The sequence below is a fragment of the Parasteatoda tepidariorum genome, chromosome 3 (assembly GCF_043381705.1).
Source record: "Parasteatoda tepidariorum isolate YZ-2023 chromosome 3, CAS_Ptep_4.0, whole genome shotgun sequence".
Lineage (NCBI taxonomy): Eukaryota > Metazoa > Arthropoda > Arachnida > Araneae > Theridiidae > Parasteatoda > Parasteatoda tepidariorum.
In genome coordinates, this window is record NC_092206.1 from 13,245,932 (window position 1) to 13,257,369 (window position 11,438).

The window sequence follows — 11,438 nt, forward strand, 5'->3', positions numbered from 1 at the left end:
AGTCTGTATTTTTTTTTAATGAAATAAGCATCCATAAGATATTTCTACTAATATACTAAAAGCTTAATCCCAAACTGATTTTCCCCAAAACTCTCCTCATTCTGTCCGCACTTAACAATTATGTTAAAATACCTCTTTTTCTATAAAAGTGGGACGAAAAATATGAATGGCAGAAAGACAGATTCGAAAGAAAGAATAAAAGTATAATATTAATTGTTGACATGGTTAGAAAACAAAGGTCGCATAGGAAAAAATGAATTACTTATAGAATTCTTATCTTGTATCATTTAATCTGTCCCATTGTACTTTGAGAGGAATATTGGCGATAAACACTGCAATTATCTCACAAAGAATAATTCACACATCAGATAAGGAAATTGAAACCATGGAAAAAAAGACCCTTTCAGATACATCAATAGAAACGTACACTTCGATGCAATAAAGGACTTGAAATTTGATAGAAAACAATGGCTTCGGAGAGATGTGATTTACTGCGTGAAGGTTTTTTGGATGTCAAATTTCCTCCGGATAGTCCAGAAAGGGTTTTGCACAAGGTATACATATTTTTCAGAGGTTATTTATTTTTGAATTATATGTTTCTTTTTTTATGTATTCATTATTAGTTTTTTTTATTGTTGGGGCATTTTAGAACTTGAGCAAGCTAATTTTGCAAGAATATTTTTCCCAAAATTGAAATTGGGATAAAAAAAATATTTATGTTAAGTATATTTTGAAATTCAAATCACTATTAAAGTATGTAGTGCCTTTATTTGAATAAATAAAAAAAATTGAACGATAAACAAATAAAGTGGAATAAAAACTTTATTTTATTCAAACATTTCATTAATGTATAGTGAGCAAAGAAAAAACGAATTGCTTTGAATAACTTTTGATTTAATGATCGGATCTTCACGTTCTAGAACTCCATCTTAATGGCTCGAGGGGATGACTTCAAACATGCTAATTAATTATTTCAGACGGTATTTTAAGTTAATCAGACATAAAAACGTACTTTATCTGAATCAACATGCCTTTTTCCGACAGATTAGGATTTCAGATTCCCAGAACATAGAGGGTAGCAGCAATCTGGGGAATATGGTCCCGATAGTTTGGGCAGAAGAGCGATGCAAAGTTTGAACCCTTTAATGCTAATTTTACTTTTTGCGTATTTCCCCATATCTTGAAAACTTTTAAAGCAAACTAAAAAATCTTTACATACAATCATAGAATTCGTTTATCCAAAGATAATACCATGCAAAAAAAAAATGTTAGTAAATATTTACTATTTGTAATTACATTTTATTTAATAAAAATCGTATAACTTTTGAATTGTGAAGTATATAAATTTCTACATAATCTTAAAGTATATAATTTCACATGGCAAACTACAAAATTTGTGCAAAATCGATTGAATAGCTCCTGAGAAATCAAACTTTAAATATGCGACTTTTTTAATTTAGCTACGTGACAAAATGAAAATTTCACTAGTTGTCCATTAAGCCTGCATTGCGCATAACTTATTATAACTTTCGCAGCAAGTTCCCTCTGTCCGATCTCAAACTGCTGCTAATTTCCAGTTCTTCACAGCTTAGTGCCTTAACCAATGTTAAGTGTCATTACCAAAGTGATTGACCATGTGACTCGAAATTTATTTTGTGATGGAAATTATACAAAAACGAAATGTCTCATGATTTCAGGCGTGGCGAAAGCTGTGGATCCGAGCATTTGTGCTACAACCACTGAAAAGAGAACCAAGTTTGATCCTAAACGTCACTCGAAATGCCGAGGACAAGCAATCTCAATCCTTAAAAGTGTCTCGCGATGGCCTTCTCTTGTTCCGTTGTCGTTCCGGTTCTAGACCTTTGCAGACATGGGCACTCTCATCAGGCACTTCGCTGATAGTATACTTGGCAGCCGAAAACGAGGAAGAGACACAAAGCTGGATGAAAACTATCAGAGACGGACTTTGGCCTACCATTCAGAACATGTCAGGTAATTTTAAACAGTACTTATAACTTTTGCTAAAAGAGAATAACTTTTGCTATCACAATAAGTTTATTTTAATGTAACTGCGAAAACAATATTTTTTCCATTTTAAAATTGCACGGAGGAATGGTTTTTGACGCATTTAGAATTAGCTAAAATAGTGCTAAAACTGTTTACATGTAATATTTATAATTATTTTCATTATTTTTTTAATGTTTATATTATTCATATCACCATCCAATGAGGGGAGCCAGGTTCAAATACCAGCGGTGGCGGGTTCATACGAATTCTGCTTCCGGCAGCACTGACCACAGTGTTAACGTAAAATATCATCAGTGGTATTTGGAACTTGGGTTAGAATCATAGGGTATTTGGATCATAGGTTGCTTTCGGGTTAACCGCGGGAGATTTTCGTGGTTTTTCTCTCTTACATATAACGCAAATGCGCGTTAGTTCTATCAAAAAGTTCACCACGAAGGCTAGTTTGTCCTAATGCTTGATCCAGGAATTTCCTTGTCTTCTGGGTTAGACTCAAAATTCGAGGCTACGGAGTTGAACATTAGCAGTAGTAAATTCAGTATTGGATTGTGTGATCCCACGCCCACTTTGATCTGAACACGCCTATTTCGATGGATGTTCCACATTGACTTGCTACTTGTGACTGCGACATTATCCACATCCTGTGGCCGTTGCTACTCAGTCAAGATCACGCACAACATCGGCCTGTATACACTCGACTCCTAGTGGCAAACACAGGAGCGACCACGCCCGTGAACTTCATGATCAGCATTTAAAAAGGCCGGTGTTCTTAATACAGCTCTCCCGGCTTCTTACAAAAACAACAATCACCTCATGTTATCAGTTCATTGAATTCTATCCCAGATATAATTCTGGTGAGGATGTACTGTAGTGTGGCTACCACTGCAAAAATACGTTTCCCATTCACTAGTACATATATAAAACACAACTCGATTTTCAGTTGGGGCACCTTTTCATAGATGACAGTTGACATTGTCGAGGAACTCCTCCCACATGCTTTTTATGACATTTAGCGGATTTCTCAACAATACAACTCTTTCAGTTGTATTGTGCTGCAATAAAGAAGATTTAAAGAACTTGTAATTTCAAATTAATCTAATTTCAAGATGAATTTATTTTTTACTAGCTCCAAAAATAGTAGAATATTAAAAATTAAACTGTTTCATTAAATATACTACAGTCGAACCTCGTTAATGCAAAATCACTTAACGTGAAATATCGCTTTCCATGAAACAAATGTTTGGTTCCATGAGTCAGCAATCATTTAGTGTTGTATTTTACATGTTTAACATAAAATTTTCAAGCTGATTATGTCCCGCAGAAGACTGATCGTTAGGACACGGTTCCCAGCAGATCACCGAAGTCAAGCATCACTGGCTACGGTCAGTGTGTTGGTGGGTAACCACTTGGATCAGTCTACGTAGGGACCGAGGGTGTGCGGTATTGGTCCTCGCTANACTTCACGTGCAGGTCGTCGGGCTACCGAAGCGGGGGTGCCATCCCCTCTGCAGATGATTAGAATTGTGATGGCATGCCTTTGGATCATCCTCAGGGATGCTTCCCAGACTGTCGCAGCTCTAGTGCGACGTAAATTAACTACAACAACAACAATCATGCTGATTATCGTTTAATATAAAAATAAACGAGACAGCACGGATAAGAATTATGTGATTGAAGTGCTAATTATTCATTTCGAGGAACACTGTTTCTATAATGAAAACTTTTAAATAATTAAAACTTTTAAGCTTATTTTAATTTGTTTGGTACGTAATAGCATTGTTACATACATTAATATAGTACATAACATGCATTAATAGTACGTAATAAATTGTTTTCATGATGTATCGGATAAGACGAAATTGCTGTTAACATGAAATAATTATGATAGTCCCACAGATTTCGCGTTAACGAGGGTCGACCTGTATTTGAGAATAACGACTTTTATTAACATCAAGCGTCAAATGTTTCCAGAAATATAAGGCACAACCGGCCATCGGGAGTCAACCTAAATGCTCAGTTTAAACTGGCATTAAAATTTATAAGAATAAAAAAAAAAAAATTTAGTTTCAACCAGTTCATCAATCGCATATACGTGTTAAGATTTAAAGTGCTGGTTTGATTTTAGAAAAATCGCATGACGTCTCGTTGATTGATGATGAGAAGACATTTTCAACTGGGATTCTTGGTCTGTATGGTCGCTTAGTTAAAACCCCAGATGGAATGACCAGCATCATTCATCCCCACTGGCAGGGGATTCTACTTCGTTGGAAGCAAGAGGATGTGGTCAATATTAAACTTGTGAGAAAGGTTGGAGGAGAATCATCGGGTGTCTTCAAAATTACATTAAAAAGGTAAACAAAAGGAATTATAATTTGTATTGTAGGTTTAGTATTGTTTGAGACGGTAATCGAAATTTTCAATTTGAAGCGGTAATCGCAGTTTCCGACGTTGTGGGTTAAATAGTATGTAGATTATGACAGTCCTTTGGTTCTTGAGATTATAATTGGCTTATAAGAACAATCATTACTTGAAAAATTGATAAATCGACTTTTTATGGAACCTCAGTTCCCATTTAACGGGCTTATTTGTAACAATAACTTATTACGCTAAATTAGGAAAAAATATTAGTATAGGAATAGGTATATTAGTATAGTTGGCAACTAACCTTAACTCATCAGTGAAGGTGGTACTGTGAATGACCGGTGAATGTTGATAAACCGGTGAATGTTGATAAGCATATAGTAGGTCCTCCACGAAGGCAAATTTCTCCTAATACAATACCCAGGAGTTCGCTTGTCTTCTGGATCGGGTTCAAAATTACAAGAATACGAAGTTGAACATTAGTAGTCATAAACCGTCGTTCAACGATGGTTATGAAATGACACAGTCGCTTTGGTAAATGTCCGAAATATGTACTAGGTCCAGTTAAGTGCCCCTGCCCGGTATTCATTTACTCGGTATGCCAAACATCAATGTTTTTTTAAGGTTCAGTGCCACTGCCGAGGGTACATTAATCCAGTAATCTGAATCTATCGTAATCTATCCTCACTAGATATTAAAATATCGAATAAATATGAAATTATCAACGAATAAATCAATATCAAATCGGATATAACGAATATTTTGGACATTCACCAAAGCGACTATGTGATTGCCGACATTCACAGGTGAAAGTCGACATTTTCTTGATTTCTGTCAGTCTTGGTAGCACAGAGATTACGAGGCAAATGTAAAGTGGGCAGTGGCATACTGTTATTTATCCTATTATTTTTAATAATAAAGTACAGCTATTGTTAAGGATGAAAATGCCAAAGCTAATCCTTAATGCATATACTGATATTTTGCTCTGACATCGCAAGAAACAAAAAAATCACGAAAACTAATCCTAACAACTAAAAAAATAAAAGTATATATTTGAATAAAAATTATTATGTCACATTATATTTGACGCATTACTTATATGTAGAAACCAAACCAGTTTGTATTGCCAAGTACAAAATCACAACGAGTCCTCCTCTGATAGCTTCAAACGAGATAATGTTTTGTTTAACACCTCAACTGGGAGTGCCTGAATCTGGTCATCACCGTATTTTAATATTCGCTATTTCTGAATAAGAAATATTTTTCCAAACTTAACAAATCAACGAAGATGAATCGCGATGGCTCAAGTGATAGCCTTCCAATGAGGTGAACCGATACGAATTCCGCATCCGGCTTGCACCGACCCCAGTGCAGACGTAGAATATCCTCAGTGGTTGACGAATCATGGGTTAGAGTGCCAGTGGAAGGTTTTCGTGCTTTTCCTCTTCATGAAACGCAAAAGCGGGTAATTTCAATGAAAAAAAGTTCCTCACGATGGTAAATTTCTCCCAATACTTGAACCAAGAGTTCCCTCGTCTTCTGGATTGGGTTCAAAATTACCAGGCTACGTAGTTGAACATTGTAGTCGTAAACACGAAATTTGGGTCTGCTGTTCAACGACGGTTGTAAAATTGTAAAATATAAAAGTTATGAAATCAACAAAGATGAAGAAATTTTATAAAATTATCTAGGATTTAAGTGGAGTTGTTTGAATAGTTATTTAACAATCGACGGTAGAGTCTTATGACTCAATGACTGTTTTATTGATTTCTTTCAAATAACACTAACTTCGTCTATAACAATCTGAAAGTTTTAATTATTACTGAACCATACAACGAAAAATAACTATTAATTCTTGAAATTATAAATTGATCAGAATTATTTTTGGCAAAGCTGGTTTTATAATTGTGTGTAAAAATTTTGGATTCGTAAAATTAGTTACAGATGTACAAAATTTATTTTATATGTCTGGTATTTAAATTATTCAGAAAGTGTAATTAAAAAATACATATTTTGCAAAATTTTTCGCATTTAAATTTTACGACAACCAATTATTTTTATTGATTTCAAAAGTACTGCAAAACAGAGTAAATAGTTATTAGATAATTAGCGACAAAGACATGAAAATGAGTAAAAATGATGTAAAAATTGCCAATGATAATAAAGAACATTTCTAATATGTTTTATTAAATCCTGCTTAATATAGGTTGTATTCAAGTTAAGTTTAATTTAACCCGTTAACTTATTAACTTAATAATTTGTTAACTTATTAAATTTGTTAAGTTGTTAAATTTAACTTTTAATTTAAATGTTTTATGAAACTCTGCATTTCTTTACAATATATACATTTTTTTACATTTAATTTGAAATAAAACAATATTAAAAGCTCCTGAAAATTTTGATCACCATACTAAATATTAAGCTTACAACACGGACTTTCAGATAATCTGATATAAAAAAAAAGTTTAAAAAAATCAAATTATTGAATGAATACGTCATTATTTTCATAGTTAATAGTTTTTTAAATAACAGAATGTATAATTAATAACTTTTAAATTTAGCAGTATACCATTTTTTAATGTTAAATTAATGTTTCTTCTTTCTTTTTTTTAGTTCAAAAACTGAGACACGCACTTTTTATTTCTACAGTAATACTGCGACATCTGCAATTGATTGGCTCCAATCAAGTGCAAAAGACTCCACAGAACTTTCAACCAATAGTAAATCAAAAAATACTAAGGAACTATCTCGCAATAATGAAACACAAAACGATATCATCGTCAATGGCAATGATACACCACAATATGCAACCATTAGAAAAGCTTCCAAACAGTTAGAAAACGAGCAAGGAAGCAAACTAGACTCAGTCAATGACGAAAGTACAAACAAAACCTTAAATGACAAACGTAATACTAGTAATTTTCTCTCGACAAACATTTCCAGTGATTTATTAGATGCCAGTTTGAGCTTCGTGAAACTACCACTGGCAAAATCAAAGTCGCTAAACGATCAACTCAAACCGACAGCAAAAAGTGACGAGGATTCGGATGAAACCTCAGACATGTATGAGCATGTGTATGAAGATATGGTTCCTAAATCGTCAAGATCTGACACAGTGTATGAGGATGTACTGAACTCGGAAAGTGAATACGTACCACCTCTGCCACCACCTTTACCAACGGAGAAACCTCAGATTCTCCGTTTGCTAAAGTTGTCCGAAAGTGTCGCCGAAGCTTTGAAATTGGCTGAAGAACAGCACGTACCAGTGGTTCACAAAAATTCTAAGCGCCTTCTAGATAGTCCAGTAAGAGAAACTGTGCCACAAATTTTTCAGAAAAAGCCTATTCTTCGTAGATCATCAGAACCAAACATTATTTGATATATTGATGACTTTTGTCTCAAAAGCTAGAGATAATCCTTTGAAAGTGTTTGCTGAACATTTGAAAATGGCTAATGGAACACACAAGTGGCTTATGTGAATTCTGACCGTGTTCGAAAGTTCATCAAAATTCTGAAACACGCTTTTTGTAAATAGGCCGATATTACGTCAATCATAAGAAACTGGTCTTTTGATACTTCAGACTTCTATGAGAAATTGTTTAATTATTAAAAATCATAATCTTTGTTTTTCTGTTATCTCTTTATTTTAAAAACTCAACACATTTCTTTTCAATATTTGAGTGTTAATATGAAGGGCTTGAGCATATGTATAATGATAAGCCACAGTCTTTTCTAAGGGTGACAACTTTACGTCATACTTTTTGGATAGGTTTTAGGGATGTACTAAGAACTCGGCAATTACCCGGTACCCGACCAAAATTTCATTACCCTGTAAGTATCCAAACCCTGCAAAAGATTTTCACTACTCTTTACTGAGTACCCAGACCCAGCCAAATTCATCTAACATCCAAAGCGAGATAACACTCATTTATGTTCGACACAACCATATTCAGAATTAAGAGTTACGTTTGAAACTATTCATAAAATAGTTTTAGTTTCGGCACGACTTTTGCACTTGTGTTAAATTTAAATCTTCTGTGGGCTTTTCGATATTCAAAACATCTTTTATGTTTATTATGATGGAACTAAACATTCGACTATTAGACGACAATTACAACAAATCTCGATAAGTAACAAGTGTACTGCATTGCAGACAACCGTAGTAATCACTTTCCAATAACTGCAAGGGATAAATAGTTTATTAGACAAATGTTTAGTTATCTTAGGTTAAAAAGAGTTTTGCAGTAAGTATAGTAAATACATGTCTGTTTTGAAACTCAGTCAAATAATATCGATTGTGTAAAGTTTATCAAATAGAATAAATTTGAATAATAAAGCTATGTAATTTTTTTTCGAGGAGACAGCTTTGCCACGAGTTTAAGACACCAAGATTGTAGTTGTTTTTTAAATTTTCCCTGGCGAAAAAAGTTATGAATACACTCTTAACCTTTAAAAGAATTTTTAAAAAAAATTAGAACTACTAATTTGTAAAGCTGAAAGTGCCCCAAACTGCGCCGTATGTCGCAGAACAATTAGAATCGCAACAGAAAAAATTATGTTAAGAGCAGAACTTGCCCACGTCCAAGCAGAACAGTTTTATGTCCAAAACAACATGAAAATTTCAATTGCTGTTAATTTTAATTTCATAATGTAAGATATGTAACATTATGTTTAAATAATTAGGGCACCTTTCTTTTGCAACTTTTGTTTTCAAAGCAAAATCATTCGTAGATTTTAAGAAATGGCATCTAACTAGTGAGAGTTATTTACATTTGACAATAGTCACACAACAATTGTAATTAACAAATTTTATTGCTGAATTTTGACATAAGGCTTCTGGAAGGATAAGTAAAACTTCAAGTAACTTTTAGCGATAAAAAAATCCTTTTAAGATATAAGAAAAGCCGGCCAGGTGGCCGAGCGGTTAACGTGCCTAACTGCGAAGCCAATGTTGTGGCGCGTTCGAATCCTGTGCTCAGGGCATGGGTTTTTCTCTCTGTGTGTTGTCCTCTGATATGTGTGATGTAAACACTTTATGAACGGGTATTTGTGGCTGTGTAACGTGGGTAATGTTGCTCGTCTCCTTTACTTTGGTCACAAATTGCTTACCAGGCAACACAAAATGAGCAACAATTCCGGCACCTTCCATAGGGAAGATAACATGAATAAATAAAAATCCCAAGACAAACAATAAAATTCTATTTATTGTAATTTCTAAATAAGAACATCTACACAGCATACACACACAATCGAAATTGCAAAAGAGTTTTTAGTGAAGTAATTTCCGCATATGGTTATAAGTTGCAATATATGGATCTGATTTTTATTTTATACAGACAAATTGAAATGAGGTGTAAAAATAAAAATTATTATTTTAACAAAATATCGATTGTTCATTAAATTTAAATGCTGTTTACAAATATAAAATAAACTGAAGACTCTTTAAAAACCTTTTGTACTCGTTGTGCTTCAATAGGCCATTCACACTCGAACTTTCATACACCAACATGAATAAAAAGTCCCTTAAAATTCATTATATACAAACAAACCTGTATAAATATTAAATTAAACAGTATTGTCAGCAGTATAATTTTTATAACAAATACTTTATTTAATACTTGGAGTTAGTGAAAAGTAAGTGACCATAAACAACAAAACAGGTAAAATGCTTTCATGCACTCATTGATACTTAATTTTATTATAGAATCATTTTATTACATGGTTAGAAATAAAGAAAATTTGAAGTCTGTTCTGTTAATATATATGTTACCGACAATGTAGTAAATGGTGGCATTTTTAGGCAAAAGAGAATTACTATAAAGAATATGAAATATGAGAATTACTATGAAGATTTTTATATCATTTAGTAGAATGCATGTTTTTCAAAAGTTATTCTATTGAATGTCTCAGCATTGTGTGAAATGTTATATATTTTATACAAGTCAATTCTACGGGTCCTATGTTGTTGTCGTCGTCGGCCACAAAGGTAGGGGGTGCAATTATTCTTGTTTTTCAGTGGCGCCATCTATGGGTAAGAATTGAACTTTCGCCATACGTCTCACCTGTTTACAGGGCGAACCCATTCATTCATTCATCCACAGATCGTAATTTTGACCTAAATCAGGAATGATCAATTACCTCGGTAGGTATAATTTGTTATAGGGGCATGGAGGACTTTGTAACTCAACAGATATAACGTGCATCAGTCACCATTTACTACACAGGGAGTTTTCGGCTGGCAGGATTCGAACTCCCATTCTCACAAACGCGAGTCCAGCACCCTGCCAACCAGGATAAGCATCCTATACAGGTAACATACATAATATTAAAAAACTATTTCCTTAATAAAAACATTTATCTTTAATTTAACGAACAAAAAAAAATTTCAAGAATACCTTTTCTCACATTTTATTAAAATAAATTAAATAATCAACTAATTTTTTTATTTATATGACAGAAACCTAACTTTGATACATTTGAACTTACCAATTTAATATACAAAAAAGTTCAATTAATGTTTTTCTTCTTCTTTTGACACACCATAATATTTTTTTGGTCTAAAACAAATAAAAATTTGGGCTTTTAAAAATAAACATTAATAACAAATAGAGAATATAGCTATCATTATCATAATAAACCAAGACATAATGAAAACACCATGACAGATATTAAAATTATCCTAGCTTATGAAATAGGCACGTATATATAAAGCATGCTGGATCTGAGGAATTCTGCTTTTCTTGTACTTTTTATTGCTTTGAACACCAGACCCATTTAAAACTTTGCAATTTGATTAAAAGGAATTGAACATCAAAGTTATAATATGCTAACATAAAATTTCAACTTTACCCACACTTACTTCAGAAACTTTTTGTCATGTTGAAAATATACATGGGGTATGAAAGTAAGGAAAAATGTATCAAATGAGCAGTTATTGTAAATAATATTTAAAATCTTTCTGTGATGGTGAAATATTTATCTATTAAGCAAATATTTTTCTTGTAATTGTCTCAAATACTTCTACAGTATTCAAATAATATATATATATATAT

The 11,438-nt window shown here is 33.0% G+C and overlaps 1 protein-coding gene across 1 annotated transcript; it reads left to right on the plus strand.

The window, feature by feature from the left end:
* The first annotated feature begins 359 nt into the window (after positions 1-359).
* On the plus strand, positions 360-8,013 carry LOC107446783 (uncharacterized). The gene is made up of 4 exons (XM_043048421.2): positions 360-554; positions 1,698-1,992; positions 4,151-4,376; positions 7,000-8,013. Exons 1-4 carry the CDS (start codon positions 468-470, stop codon positions 7,763-7,765), a joined length of 1,374 nt encoding a protein of 457 aa, XP_042904355.1. The 5' UTR covers positions 360-467; the 3' UTR covers positions 7,766-8,013.
* Positions 8,014-11,438: the final 3,425 nt, after the last annotated feature.